Genomic DNA, 16509 nt, shown 5'->3' on the forward strand with positions numbered 1-16509 from the left:
GAAGGTGGGACAGAAAATCCACCTCTTCCTTAGCAGCCCAGGTACGTGAATTGAAAAGAGGAACAAGTACCACAAGAAACTCTTCAAGGATAAACGCTGCTCCTGTCTCTCGGTCAAGACTCCAAATGGTATAGAAGTGATGATGTTATATGTGATCCGCTCAAAGGGACCTCCAGGTCATATTTATGGTAAGAGAGCAACAAGTACCATGACCAGGACTAGGGGTGCCCTGCCTCTAGCCAGGCAGAGGAGAGGGACAGTCGGGTCTATTGGACTGTGTGGATCCAATGGCCTGGCACATCAGACTCACAAAGATATAAGGCTCTAGTTGACACTGGTGCACAATGTACTTTGATGCCACTGAGATATGTAGGGGCAGAATCCATCTCTATTTCTGGGGTGACAGGAGGATCTTAACAACTGACTCTACTGCAAGCTGAAGTGAGCTTGACAGGGAAGGAATGGCACAGACACTCCATTGTGACTGGTCTAGAGGCCCCATGCATCCCTGGCATAGATGACCTCAGGAGTGGGTATTTCAAAGATCCAAAAGGACATCATTGGGCTTTTGGGATAGCTACTGTGGAGACAGAAGAAATTAGACAGTTCATACAAATGCCCAAGGTACAGATAGGCGTTTTTAAAATCATTCCTCAACAATTACATGCCTCATTCCGATTGATCAAAAAGCCCAAACTTACCAGCAATCTGCTGGTTGCCCGTCTGTATCTTTAAGTGACTTTAAAAGCTGATGCATAGTACGCTGACAAGGATTCTTCACAAATTCAGCTGTTCATAGACAAACACCACATTTGTGCCACACAGAGATTTTTAACTTGGCAATAATTTTACGCTGTTTGACTTATACACAGATCTGAACTGTCTCCTCCTGTTGTGTGAGAAAAAGACGATCGAGATCTAGAAATCTTTGCTGGGTTGGGTCCAGGTGGGGAGCTGGTAGCCCATGCCGGCCTTCAAGGTTTCTCAGTGGAAGAGGATGTACAGCACGGCTGTATCATCATCTTGCTTCATATATGGATGGTATGTAGCATTGCCAAACATTAATAATGGGCATTTAGCAATTGAGACAGTTTAGAGAATGACCTTTCCATTTAATTAAAGCTGTAAAATAGCTTCACATTTCTGGGATTAACCTTTTTAGATGGAGACAGATGTTCTAGAAAGAGATTAGAGTACAAATGAATGGTCCCTCCATTTAGAAACTAAGCAGCTGTAAAAAGTTACAATTTCGAAACATAATTAAACTGGTCAATTGTATAGTTTCTACACAATGACTTTTAAATGATACAAAAATATTGCAGTATTTTGAGTAATTTAAAGATCTGCTCAGTGTAACATGACTTATGTTTTCCAACAGAAAATTGGTTATTAACATTTACCTCAAAATAACTTCCTTTTTTTGGGAGTGGGTAATTTAAACGTAATGGACAGTAAGATCACTTTTAACTTTGCATTAAATTGCATTGACCTTTTTGCAAATCTAAGCCTGTGATTTCCACATTTCACTCCCTCACTAGCAACGGAAACGTCTCAAGTTAGAATTATGTTTTGATTATATGTTGATCTACATTAAATACAGGGTACATAAGAAAAATCTTAGCATGTTTTTTTACAGGGCACCCAACTAAAATCTTTACAAAAGATAAGATAATTATTAATTCTTCAGTGTAACAGACCCATATGCCACTTTTATAAATGTACCCTTATGTTCACTCGCCAATAAAATAGTAAACAAATCAACTTTTTAAACCATTTTTTATAAATTATTAAAGTATTTTTACTGACACTCTCCAACAATATACAAAAATAATACTACAAGAGTACCGATCAGTCTGGCCTACCCCTCATTTCACAGAAAAGCAGAGGTTATGGAAGGATGTTCTTGTAATCAATCATCACTGTAGATGTCTCCTGCAAACGGTAGGTGTACATGGCTGCCTGTGACGTTGGGAAGTCGTGAGAGATCAGGCAGGTTCTGGATCCTTGACCTGAGTTCTTTCCGTACTTGGGACACTCTGGCTAACTTGCGTTTGTACTCCTGTAACACAGAAGAATTCAATATGAGGTTGTTTTGCTAATACCATCCCTATTACTTACTGCACTTGACAGTAGTTAACTTCCAATTTAAGTATTCCTTCTGCAAGTTAGATAAACAGGCTTTAACAGGTGAGATACCAGAAAACTGGCTATTTTGGAGACAGGCATCAGCTCTAGCATTTTTTCAGCAACTGACTTCAAAAGCACAGACATGGTATTATTTTGCTTTGAATTTTAAGTACATAAATGCAAAACAAGGAAAACGATCCCAGTTAACAAAACCACAGGCTTTTTCCCACGTAACTGGTAAAATGGAATTATTCTTAAAACTTTATTATAAAGACTTGATACACATACACTATTACCGCTCACAGACTATGGGAGGATAAAGTCATATAGAAGTTATTTTCACCTCATATTGATGAAAGAATAAAAAACAACCAAATATCCTCTAACCAGGCCTGCTGATCTGCCCAGTGAAGCTGAATAATTTTGTATTAACTTTTATAATAAAAAACATACTTCGTCAGTACATTTATGCATTTAACCCTGAGTTTTGGGAAACTTCTTGAATTGGAAACTTAGGATTTCTGTGTTGGAATATCACTCATAACTGATAAGTTTAATGATCGTGAGACACTTTTCACTTGAAACAACGTTATACAAGATGAAGTATTTAAAACTGTAAATCAGTGCACTGAAATATAGTTAGTGCTCACCTATTAAGAACATGAGACATAATGGAGAAGAATACCAGTTTGTATAAAATGAAAAGTTATTCAAAAATATAAGAAGATTAAGGTATAATTCATAGAAATATTTAAACTTCAAATACTTGGAAAGTTTGGAAAGCAGAAGCAGCTAAGCATTAGCAGGCAAAGTTGTGCTTCATGAAATTATACCACAATTCACAGCACATCAAATGCAGATGCTTTCTAGAGTGGCTGCAGGTTTTGCTGCAGCCTGGGAATGGCTAGAAATAACAACAAATACTTAACCTACAGCTTGGACAATTGACTCATGGATAACCAAGATCTCATGATTATAACCACTTCTAAACAATAGTGGGCAAAAAACTCTACATCATCCTGCAACAGTGCCAAAACACTTGGAAGTTCCAACAAGTATACAAACACTGTGCAAAGGTCTACAAAAGATAACAATCACGCTCTTTATTATCTAAAGATAATTTTAAACATAGCATGGAAAAATAAGGAAGGACAATGAAAGGACTTTTTGGTAGTAGAACCCAATACGCTAGTAAAAGTGTATCCCCACATACCTGGGGGACTGATCAAGATTATTGGACAAGGTCCAATACACATTAAAAAAAAATTGCAACCACTAGCAGCAGCATGACCTTCTTACCAAGGGTAGTAAAAGAACCACAAGATACCATAAATTCTTAACAAGATGGTAAAAATAATAAAAATAAATAATTAAAAAATAATTAAAAATTAATTAAATCTTTACATAGAGAGGAACAAAGTGTCCCTGAATAAGGATCATCAATTCCTTGATATCATTTATCTTTTAAAATCAAATATTACATACAGTTTAGAGTCTTACAAGACATTAAACACAGTGAAAATACTACAGATAACCAGTCAGTGGAACTGTAAACATTTGGTAACAGTACACAGGGTAAAGCAGCATTTTTTTTATGATACAGATGACCAAAGAAGTCTTACAACTGTGAATCCCTTGGTCCTTTAAAAACCATCCCTTGCTCACATTTGCCCCAAATGTTCTCTCTGGTACAAATGACTTCAGGATATAGCTGTGGAAATTAAGGTCTGTATCCTGATACTGTATCCTTACAATAATGCCCAAAGGTCACAAATACTTCACTGTTTCATATAGAATACACATTCATATATAATATTACAGCAGCATTGAGAGGCGTCAGTGATCTGACTCTGCGCAAGATGCATAGTCCTTTGCCAGCATGTAAAACGCCAGTAACAGGCTACTTCTTACCCTTCGCATTTGCATTTCAGTTGAGGTTGCACCCAACTATGCATTTTAGTTGAGGTTGCAGAGACACACTCTTGATTATTATTTTAGGGAATAGATTTTAATGTTAAAGGAGAAGACAGCTTTCAGGTTGCATTGTTTAGTAAAACAAACAATTTGGCAATATTTAGAATGTTAATCAATCAATACACTCCAAAGGCCTAAATTTCATAAAAGATGGCAACTACAAAATCCCTCCAGCAGTTAATTCTTGTAAACAGCTGAATCCTCTACAAATTTATTCTCCAAGAATGTGAAGCAACAAGTCAGTATCCCTTTATAAGCTTGAAGCCTGATGCTCGTTAAATATGCACAATTACTTAGTGACAGACTTAGCAGCTATATTCTCACAAGACTTTACTCCAAAACCTGAAACATGCCTTATATTAGACTGTCAACTGCTTTCCTCCTTTAAGATTCCCTTTAGCTGATAATAAATAATTTCCATAAGAACATCACTTTTCTGACATCCAGCATTTTCCATATCAATTTCGTCTGGCACTTGTTGCCTAGTGACTATCAGCTTGATCAATATTACTGACAGTAGGTTCCTTTTTTTCACTAAGGAAAATGTTCTCATACATTCAGTCTCCCATATAAAAAGTCATCTTCCTCTCACCAACACCTCTGACATAATGCACACTACTGGTAGCCAAAACTTGTTCCTCGTGCCTTCTCAGAAACAGAGAACCCTGAGAAAGTTTGCTCAAAACTATAAAACTATAGTAAATAAAAAAAAATAGATAAGGTTTTGTAGTTCATTATATTATTGATAAGCTACAGAATGCAACTTTAATCCAATTTTGCTAATCCAAAGCATACGTGAGATTGAAACTGCAGGTTAGATGTTCATAGCAATCCTCCCCCACAATTAGAAAAATTATTCACCTTATCCAGAGCACCTCTTTTCCCATGACACTCCTGAAACCATTCTAGAAAACACTGGAAATCTCCAGTTTTGATGACCGGTGAGCAAGTTCAAAAAAGGGCTGATTTTCAAGTGCAGTGACCCAGCAGTTTTGAGGTACTTTCAAGACAGATGTTTTTCATAGTTTGATTTTATTTAAAATCACTAGTGACTTTTGAAAAGGTTTCCTCGTATAATTTTAAGGTTGCTATTGTAGTTCTGGCATTACCTAAGCAGTCCTGGTCTGTTGGAATACAAGTATCAAGTACTCATTACCAAGAACAGTCATTGTATGTACAGGCTTTATTATTTTATCATAATAGCATGCACAGGTACTACAACCTATATGTTGAGAGTGTGACTTAAATAAAGCAGAGGCATGGGAATGAGGATATCTTAGTGTTGTTTTTGATATCTTTGCTCCGTTAGAAATGCTGTATGCTACACAACCAAATAACAATTCAGCCATTTTTTTGACACTTATAAATGGAAAATTTTAAGTGGAAATCCTCATGGAGAATTTCAATTTCATTATGCTGATTTTTAGGATATACTTCCAATTACCCTTGTGTAAATGAAACAAGATTCAAGCTATTTACTTCAAACAGTCAAGGACAGGCAGAAGTGTGATGCTTTCTTTGGCTACACTGAGAATAATTTGCATTCCTTCCTACCTATGGAGAACCTTACTCTCGGGATATATGGGCAACCTGATGTATGGAAATAAAGTCTCTTCAATTTCTCCAGTGGTTTAAGATAACACTACTTTCAAGCCATAATTTTTTGTACTTCCAGTCATAAAAGCAGGTTTATGAGATAATTAGAACAATTTATTTTGCTCATTAGAATCCCACTGATTACTACAGTTTCCATTACTTGTCAGTGTAGGATATGGATATTTTGTGAAAGCAATGCTAACAACACATGGATTCAGCATCTAGATTAATAGTGATTATCTATCAAATAAACACCAGGTAAAAAAGCCAAATAATTTTTGATTAGACACTACAGACACCATAAATAATAAAAATGTGGGCAGGCTAAACAGGCTGAAGAGAATATTTTCCCTTCCAACTAAAATAGATCTTAATATAAAGTTTCTGCAATTACCATAGGAAGGCGGTACAGATAAAACAACTTGAAATTTTGTGGATATGCTTTCCCTTTACAACATTGATATGACTTTGAACCTTTATCTTATTACTGAGGCTATGGTATGCATCTAAACACTGTGTAGTAGGAAATGTATAGCAAAGCAAGAATAAAAAGGTTGCAGAAAAGGCCAGTATTTAATCTGCACCCCTGTTAGCTACAGAAAGAAAGGTAAGGTGGAAATCAATAATTTCAGTACAGAAAAAAACAAACCCCAAAAGGCTTAAAGGGCTTTTAAGGTGTTGAGAGCATGTGTGTACATCAACATCCATGGCCGGTATGTATACCATATTTAAAACTGAAATCTCTGACTTTGTATGTCTGTTACAACCTTCCAGTTTCAGGTGCAGGTGTCAGAGCTGTGTCACAGAGCAAGGCTTCTCATGTGCTGTGCCCAACAATGCAGAAACCACTAGAAATTTTCAAAGGTTAAGACAAAATAAAATATGATAACCTGATATCTAGATTTTGAAGTTCAGAATCACAGTGATTTTTAACAGACTCCACTTTGTTAAAATCAAATGCCTCACCCAGTCTGGGTATTTTTCTGCAAGGAAGACTGACAACTACATTTAAAGGAGCCAGATAAGCCTATCACCCTGGAAAACAGATGAGCAGGGTGAAATTTTGTGCTGCCTTTTAAAATTTGGCATGCCTCATTCTTCAGCACTATGATTAAAAGCTCAACCTATTTACCAGTGTTAAGGACAAACAAACTCCTGAAATAGCTTTCATTTAAGACACTGAACTGAGTTGGAACACATCTATATGCTTCACACATGGCTGAAAAACCAAGGACGGTTATGATAAGCTTAGGAAAGGACTGACCTGGCTAACCTTCTGTTGCACATTGCGTATTTCCTAGAAAACAGATTTCTGGAAGAAAGCTGCAACTTTTTGGTGTGTTAATATCTAACTGTTTTCTATTACATCTTGTCACATTTAGAGCTAAATGAGCAATGAGCACACCTACCTAGTGACTGTTTTGTTTACTCCTTATTGTTCTGTGCATTGCCCCACGCATTACTAACTGTACACACTATTTTGTGTGCAGATTTACTTATATTCTCATAGGTTTTCTAATGGCATGCTTCACCATTACAAAACACAATTTATTCTTCAGAAACCTTCCTTGAACTGACAGATCAAAATGAAATGCATCATCTAATTCTGGGTATCCCATTTTTCTTAGTACTTAAAATTACCAAGAACTTAACACTTCAAAACAAATTTTCTGAATTAAGTCAAAGTAGCCCGTCTGCAGCCTGTCTGCAAATGAAGCAACAGGAAGCAATGAACTCAGAAGTGTGAAGACCACAAACTAAATTAGTGAACATCTGGGGAAGGCTTGATTATGTGACTTTGTCTACCATGAACTGTTATGCTGCGGTACAGACCGGAATACACTGCAGGTCTTCAAATCACAAATTCCTGAGTGAAGCAGTAGTAAATAGGAACAAAGCATTTTATCAGGACATTTCCCATCGGAAGAGTGATTATCAGAAATGCAAAATCCTTCACAGTGGTCACAAACTATTCTTCCCGTTCCTCAAATACGCAATTTCTTTGTCCAGCTCCTTTCAGCCTAAAACTGCATCTCAAATCTCATTCACTGCAGTCTTGACTCCTGGCCTCCATCTCTATTCCTGGATCACTGTTCCTAGAACCAACCTTTGTCCAGCAAGGATGTTCAATGCCTCTCAGACTCCTGTTGTGCCTTTATTCACATGCAATAAAAACACTCACAACTGATTTTTACCTACCTGTTCCCATTTCCAGCTCTTCTGACTCTGTATCTAAATTCCTCTCCAATCCTCAGCACTTATCATTCTGTCTATAGTTTTGGTCCCATTACACCTGTTTTTCTCCAGTCCTATACTTGGCCTGTCTCTATTCTCTGCCTTTATAGTACCTTCATGAGGTTTTTCTATTACCTCATACCAGTTTTTGCTTCCATTCTCTTAGTCCAAATGAATTCCAGTTCCTCCCATTTCAGTCCTACATGATGTTATGCTTTTCTGGCTGGTCACTCCCTAATACATTCTTTACTGTAATGTCTAGTCCTGGATCCTTCTTAATCTCCAAAGCTTCTGATGCCAAGTTCCATGTGAACTTGTCCAAGTTTTGCATTCAAACTGATTGGCTTCCACCTCTCCATTACTCAGACTCACAGGTGCCATGGCCAACCCATGCATTAAATTTCTCTGCTCTCACATCATAGAGAGCAAACAGCCAAGTGGCCCCTGATCAGCCTAGAGAACAACTGCACACAGTTGCAATTGCAGAAGCCTTCTTGAGTCTGAACTAGAAAACTGTCTGGCAGAGAAGTTCTTCATAGAAGTTAGCAATGTTTTAAGAAATCTCTGATGAGCATATAAAAGCAAGATTTTTCCAAAGGCTTGTAATTTAATTAAATTCAAGTTGATTTTCCTCAGTATATCAAAATACATATCCCCTCAGAAAGAAGGATTTCCCTATTCTGTAGTAATTTGAGAAAGAACATAAATAATTTGATTTCAAATTACAAACTTGTCCTTAACTTCATTATTGAGGATTGTGGCATTGTTGACAAAAAGTTGGTCAATGTTTGGGAAAGCTGAAGAAAAGAAAACAGGAACTTACAAGCCTTCAGGAAGGTGGTGGAATCACCATCCCTGGAGGTTTTCAGAGGTGTCTGGATCTGGCACTGGATGATATGGCTTAGTGGTTTAGGGGCTACAGTGACGGTGCTAGGTGGATGGTTGGACTGGATGATCTTGAACATCTCTTCCAACTTTGATGATTCTATGATTAAACTTAATTAGCAGGAGTATTACTAGGCTTACTTAGTTTATATTTATCTCCACTCAATCATAAAAGGTCCAGGGTGATTAATTAATTTATAAAAGAAATTACTATATAAAGACATTAATTAGACAATCTCTACAGGACTATGATTGAACTTAAAGCATTCCAGGATGGCAGATATGAGCAGCAGCTCAAAAGAAAGATAACTGCTTAAGGTTAAATCTGGCCTCCTTGTATTTTATTATCTGATACAGCATTTTTATCTGATTGAAAATTTAGCCATTATATAAACTCAAAACTACACACTTCCAAGAGATGCTTAAATTACATTCAATCCCTAAGTTTCAAACCTTGCCTGACAGAATGAAGTTTTGGAGAACTTCTGATGACAAGCAATCAAATACTTCAGAACAATTCTGAGCAATTGTGCTCAAATACTCAAGTTGATACTCTATACAGACACAGAAGGGATAAAGCAGAACAGTTTTGAAAATAAGAAAATAAATAAATAAAATTAAATGGCTGGAGGCTTATAGATACCTTCTTAGTTTCAATCATCCACAAACAATCTAAAGGAAATCTCAATTAAAGGATACCAGGATTTCATTTTAAAGGAATCTATAAGTGAAAAAATTTGATGGTCTATAAGAAAAACATGCCTTTATCAATGCATTTAAGAATAGTTGTGTAAAGTCTTCAGGATCAAATATTTACTGCACTTAACAGCTGAACTATAAAAATTGTGTGCGTTAAGATCTACATTTCTCATTTCACGCACCCCGTGCCTGTAGGTCATTGCAACAGTCTCAGTTCCAACTTCAGATTCCACACATGCAACTCATCTTTCTAAATCTAATGCTGTGAGTGTTGAACCACAAAAACGTGGACTTTGAAGTTCATTATTTAACAGAGACAAATGGACATCTGAAAGTATGAAATTGCTGTAAAGCCAAGACTTCATGTACTTCTTTTGAAGATGAAAAATGAAACTGAGAACAAAAGTAGCACTGTAGGTCACCAGGTATGGATTTATCTATTGCTAGTCACGTTACAACTGTCTCAAATCCTTTTCTTTTGTCAAAGACAGATCTGCATAAAGAAGCATAAAGCCTAACTTTATTGTAGCAAGGCTAAGCACTAGTAGCAGTCTAATCCGAGCAGCAGAGAACTTAAAGCAGGCTGAAGCATATAGCTTTTGCAACTGCAGTATAGAGCCACTCAGTGTTAACCTATGAGCAAGAAAGAAAATGAGAACTGTTTGATTCAAAGTGTTTTATTGACCTGAGATTGGGTATTAGCTATATTTAGGGTGAAATAAATAAATGCAATGCAGATAGAGGGCCCAAAATTTCAGCTACAGATAAGCCCAGACTATTGACCTTGTTCATTTAAAAAATCAGTGCAGGTCTATCCACATAAAACTGGTCATGGACCTTTTGAACAACCTCCTCCAACTATTTTTTTTTAATTATTCATGTTTGTCTTTTGTTTTCAAAGTTCATAAATTACTCCTATCCAACCTGAAGAAAGAGCTGTAAGGACAGCCACCTTACAATCCCAGAAAGGCCTTACCTGAAGAGCTTGTGGCTATTTCTCACAGATCTTTAAAGAATGGTTCTCAAAATAAGCCAAGAAAGGCACTGGGTCATCCCATATATGTACACTCTAATGAAATTTTCAGGTAGACAGTTTGATATTACATTTGCATTTGTCAACTCATTCTCACAGTTTCATTAAGTAGGTTGAAATATCCATTTTAGAGACACAGATTCTAAAGAAGGGCATTAAGTTACAGCTCAAAGATACATATTCACAAGCCTGATTTTTTAATGGTACTTGGAAGTGCTCAGTGTCAGCTGATAATTGAAACTAGAGTTTACATGAGTAATATGAATAATCATCTCTGTAAGACTAATTGTTGATGTGTTGCATGGTGATTTTTGTGGTTTTCTCACATTTTGTGTGAAACATACTTCAAATGTAGTATTTAGTGTTGGGGATAGGAGCGTTAAGAAAGGTAAAGTTGGAAAGGAGAACACAGCAGCAGCAGCAATTTTGATTTACTTGCCCTGTGGGAATATCTCCAGTGAAAACTCTACTATGCATGAAACAAGCAAAACTGCACCTGTTCTACAACCACTAAGGATCAGAATCTAAATTTTCCAACAATTCACATAAATACAAGTTCTATCATTTAAAGAAAGTACTTACCCTCAAGCTTAAGTATTAAAAAGTCTGCCTTAGCAAAGTGATACCAAAAAAGTCACAAAGCAATTACAAGAAAAATTCACAATGTGAAAGTCTCTTACCAATCAATCAATTTCAGGCAGCAAATCTGGCACATTCACATTTTATACATTATTTACCAGATTCCAGATTGCTCAAATAGCGGGTTTTATTTTATAACAAAAAGGGTGTAAAAATGAGGTTGTCAGGGCAGAAATTATGAACAACCAGAGAAGAAAAAGTCTAGAGAGAAAGCAGAACATAGAGCAAGTAAATAACATTAAAAAGAACAAGGAAAGCCACTTACAGTTCTTTTTCTGAACTTTTCTTTCCCATTATGAACTATTTTGTTCCCAAAAGCCTACAGCTTGCAGTAACCTCACTAATGCACATCTTTCTGTGATCTACTGATAACATCTATCAGAGGTTAGCAATCACTTCAATCTGAAGTGTCTTAGCTTTTTAAAGCCTCTTTCATCCATTCAAGCCACCTATATTTCATTAAAAGGATCTTTAAAACCTTTATTCTGGTTTATATAGAAGCTCTAAAGAGTACCTGTGGGGTTTTCTGTTTTGTAGATCTGTGTTTCTATCTTCATCCAGTTGTGGACAAACTTTGGAAGATCAGGTCATGAGGCAAACATAGTAAATTAAGTGTTGTTAAAGTAATTTACTACTGATATTTACAAATATCAGCATGAGTGAGTAAATTCAGTAGACTTGTTATGGGGGGAGGGAAGCAAATAACGTAAAAAAATCCTTTGTTCTTCCAATTTTCATCCAATTTTTAATAAATGTGTTACTTTGGAATGGAGAGGAACATAGGGAAGAACCATTCATTTCAAAGCAGAGCATTTCAGATATTCCTGATAAAGATTCTAATGAATGAGATTTCTGACTATTCAGTAGGCATCTAAACAGTTACTCTTCTTCATCATTTTCTCTATATTCTTCATCTATTTCTCTATTTTCTAAACCAGTTGTGTTTCCAGTGTTGAAAAAAATAGAATTATACCAACTAATAAATCACTTAAATTTCCTTTTCTGCCATGTGCTTCTTGCATATCAGAATGCAAGTCACTTAGATATATTTTCACCAAGGACATTACCCTGGGTTACTTGTATGACAGACACTCTAATCTTCTCCCTTATTAACACTAAATCTGCTCTCACAAACTTGATACTGCTTTAAATTTGTACTAAAGGTTCTAAAGGAAACCTCAGGCTCTACTTCCATTTGTACAGACTAAAATAAGATTCTAGAAGCTTTTCCTTTGTTTTTCCTTACAATGTCTCATGAAAGCAAGGAAGTACATGGGGTTTAGCAGATTTGATGTCCAAACTGCAAAATAATAATAATAAATAAAATTAATAAAAATAAAAATATTAACCTGTCTCATTTCACTCCTGAGCTGCTTCAGATTCCTTGAGTAAACAAGACCTGAAGTAGCAATGGAAACTGCACTCTGGCTGTAGAAAAGGGCTTACCATGATGGCAAACTAAACTGAACACAAATTCACTATACACAGCTAGTAGGGCAATTTAAAAACTTTTTTATTAATTGTCTATCCCTACTTCCTCAGTAAACCATTAAGGCTGGTCTGTGAATAAGCTCATGCTTCCAGATCTCTTGTAAATGCGATGTTTGAAAGAAAAATAAAGTACACCCAGTACCTGACGTCTGGGACTTCCATCAAGGGAAACAAAACCAGCAGGTCTGAACCTGCAGCTGAAGCTTGGGCAAGAGCTGGATTGACTGGCTGCCACAGCAAAACCCACCTGCCAGGACATGTGGTGGGCTAGAGTGTTTACCAAGAACTATATACATTTCCCCTGTGTATATGTTTCCACCCTACTATGAGGCAGAGAGCTTGAGCACTTAGGAGCACTTTGCTGTCACTCTGCAGTGCAATCATCATGGAAAAGTGCAATGTTTCCCCCCTGTAGGGGTGGGGGGAAAACGACAATGAACAGCACTAAATCCAAGGTACACTTACAGTAAATTATGTATCATTTAACCATGACCTATAATACAATATAAAGACTTGCGCCCAAACTTAAGATACCATCTTAAAGAGTGACTGTACAAGTCACTATGCATTCAAAATTTAAATAAATAAATAAATAAAATTTAAAGAGCTTGCCTTGTAAAGTAAAAGGTGATTTCTATACTGACACCCTGCAAATGCTGCCTAGCCGGGCACCACAAGCTGAACGGCTTAGCAACCCAAATGTGTCCCTCAGTGACTCCCAGCCAGCTCTAGCAGGTCTTCGATAGTGCAATAACAGCAAGAGGAGCCTCTGCTGAAAGCCTGTCGATGGTGCAGTGGACACACCTGTCCCTCTTTTCACAGCTAAAAAGAATAAATTACAAAATCATGCTTTTGTCACCATTCAGGGAAATTGACTTGCTCACAGCTAAGTTATCAAGAAGAGTCAAGAGAACAGCAGCAAATAAAACCAGCAAAAATCCATCCCCACAGTCATTCATGTGGAAATAGAAAGCTGCAACTGTGTAGGGCATATTTCATTATGTTGCCAGATCAACTGAAGTTCGGAGGATAAAGTTTATTGTGCAACATGGCAAAAGCTCTCTGACATCACATAAAAGCATGCTACGTGCCCCAGTGTTGGAAGAAAAAGCACTGATAATCACACATGTGCCATGAAGCAGCGAGCAACATGCTTCAACAAGTAAGTCTGTATGCAGCAGCATAAGAGAAAGATTTTCTGCCATTAAATATTTTGAGGGATGTACAGAACATGTCTCCTGCAGAAATTATTTCATGGAAACTCTGAACCTCATAGCATTATCAGAATTGCCCCGTATCCCTCCCTGCCACAGCAGCACTGAGAGCCTGCCTGCTGACCCTCATAGCAGTGTCTGTGCATGTATATTTTTCACTAATAGCTTTGTTTCTACTGGAGCTCTAATGAAATTCAGTATTTTCCAGCAATCTCCTCCTATTGAAGCTTGTGCACTAGCTCATGTGCAGAAAATAAATTTGCTCTAAATCTTAAATCATGTAATACAATTAGGATTTCTTAAATTAGAAAATATGTATTTAAATGCTAAGCCTTTATCAATTACATTGAAAGATGCAGTTCCAGCATTTATGTTCAGTATTTTATAACTGAAGATCATTAAAACCTACTGTATGCATCTCAGTCTTTATCACTTTGGGTATTTTTAAGAGTAGCTTCTGTAAACTCTTTTGCTCTTTTAGTTATTACCTAACTGAATGTTAGTTATTCAGACACTACAAGACAATGAATACCTAAATCCAAACCTGAAGTTCAAGTGATCAAGATTATCTATCCTATGGCCCACAAACGGATTTACCCTCAGAAGCCTAAGCATTATTGCTTGCTGTTTAACAGAAGCTGCTATTGAGTGTGAACAATTTTTCTGATCATGTTGCATGAAAAGAACATTAATTTTCCACCGACTACAGTGGCTGCTATCCATCATGCCTTCAAGGATTTCGGGCTAGGATATTTGCCAAGCTGTAAATGAACACATAGAGTACAGAGGGCACAAAAATAATAAGTGAAATGCTCCTAGTCAGCACACTGACAGGAACCTCTCCATCATGAACTGTTAGATTTGGAAAAAATTATGCTAATAATAATTTTGTGTTTTACACATGCATCAACACAATAATTTTCAACCACCTGGCTTGAAAGTAGTTGCATGATCCGGCATAAGTAACACCCAATAATATTAGTAAGCCAAATAATAAAGCAGCATCCTTCTAGCTCTCAAGGATTAGCACAAAGCATAGCAGCTCTGCTGGAGTCTGAGCTGGGAAAAAAGGAAGCTCTTGGTGTTCCAGAAAACTAGCCTTGATTCTTCTCTCTGCACAAAGCAGAAGACACTAATCAGCCAGGAGATAAAAAGAAGTTTCAAGGTGCTTCTTTCCAGAAATGCTGAGAACATGGGTACAAAACAGCTGCAGAAGGAAAGCCCAGTACATTTTCAATGACATTAGAATGATTTTCACTTACAGTCACTGCAGCAAGGGAATGCAATGACAATCCATATAAATTATAGGTGAGAAGCTAGCCAGGAAACCAAGAGTAGTGGTTTAAATATTGCTTTCTGGAAAATAGCTTTGTCATGTTAAATTTCTTGCTACTGTGTTCTAAGACAGCATTACTGTACAAGAAATCCAGAAAACTGGGAATTGTTAGTTCTTGAGAGGAACATGTTGTCTGAAAAAGTTCATGCAGGTTCCTCAAAACTAAACTAGTGTGTAACGACCATACTTTCTGCTTGGGGTTTGCACCTGCATTACTGCTTTGTTCCACAATCTTTCAGCCTGACAATAAAAACTCTTTGAGATAACACTCATACGCAAGAATGCCTGATTTCTTCCACAGATAAGAATATTATAAATAAGGACCTTCCACTCCTATATCTTCAGATAAGCTAAGCACGGTAACTGTGTTATGGCAAATTAATAGGTACACACACAGACAGAATTTAATTCTCTGTACAGAGGTTGAATCTAATATCATCCTATGCCAAACAATGGGTTTCTGTGCAGGAAATGGCACTCAATTCAACTACATGACCCATGACAGCAAGCACAAGAAATGCCTGTCTTTCAAAATGGCATACTAAATTGTTCTGCTTAAACAGTCAGTGTATGCAATACTAATTAGAGCGGTACAGCTTCTATATTTAAATCATCTAAATCTAAAGATTTTTTTAATGTTCTGGTGGTTTAAAACACAACAGCAGCAACAAAAATCACCACCACCTAAAAGCTTTCCTAGGGCAGAAGACAGAAGGTGGGGAAAGAGGAAACCATGATCTACTGGTACCCAGTGCAGTATCTCTCACGTTAGTTATTATGGAATCATTGTAGATGAGTAAGACTGAAAAGCTAAGGAGCGAAGCTACCCATGAAGTTTGTGAGTTCAACAAAACCCCCAATTTTCTCTGGATGCCAAATACTCCAAAATAAAGTTGATGATGGCACAGCTCGCCAAATTTATCTATCAGATACACTGACCTTATAAACGAGCCACCACCTTTTGCACATGGTTCACTACGGATGGTTCTGATGGATGTCAATTATCTCCATCAGAAAACAGGTAACTTAAGACAGGAAATTTTATGATGTTTCTAGAACACATCTAGAATTTAACTTGGCTTCACCTTGACACTTGGGCAATGAAAAGCACCAGATTCAGCTTTCACTTTTGAGTCTGGATACATAGGATAGCAAAGACAAAGTGGAGGGAGGCAAAGGATGAGGTTCTATACAAACACAACGTTCTCAGCACTCTCTTAGTGACCGTGTTATGAGGAGAATGCGGAGTAAGTGACAGGGCAGAAAAGAAGAAATAAAGT

General features: G+C 37.0%; 1 protein-coding gene across 1 annotated transcript in view; it reads right to left on the reverse strand.

Moving 5' to 3' along the window:
* Window positions 1-1091: 1091 nt before the first annotated feature.
* Window positions 1092-16509, reverse strand: part of RPRD1A (regulation of nuclear pre-mRNA domain containing 1A) — a 40152-nt gene continuing 24734 nt past the window's right edge. The window contains exon 7 of the mRNA XM_027881890.1: window positions 1092-2059. Coding sequence (XP_027737691.1) covers window positions 1910-2059 — 150 coding nt within the window. The 3' untranslated portion in view covers window positions 1092-1909. The remainder of the gene's footprint in view (window positions 2060-16509) is intronic.

The sequence above is a fragment of the Empidonax traillii genome, unplaced genomic scaffold (genome assembly GCF_003031625.1).
Source record: "Empidonax traillii isolate 1590-97213 ecotype Southwest subspecies unplaced genomic scaffold, ASM303162v1 scaffold98:size2021230, whole genome shotgun sequence".
Lineage (NCBI taxonomy): Eukaryota > Metazoa > Chordata > Aves > Passeriformes > Tyrannidae > Empidonax > Empidonax traillii.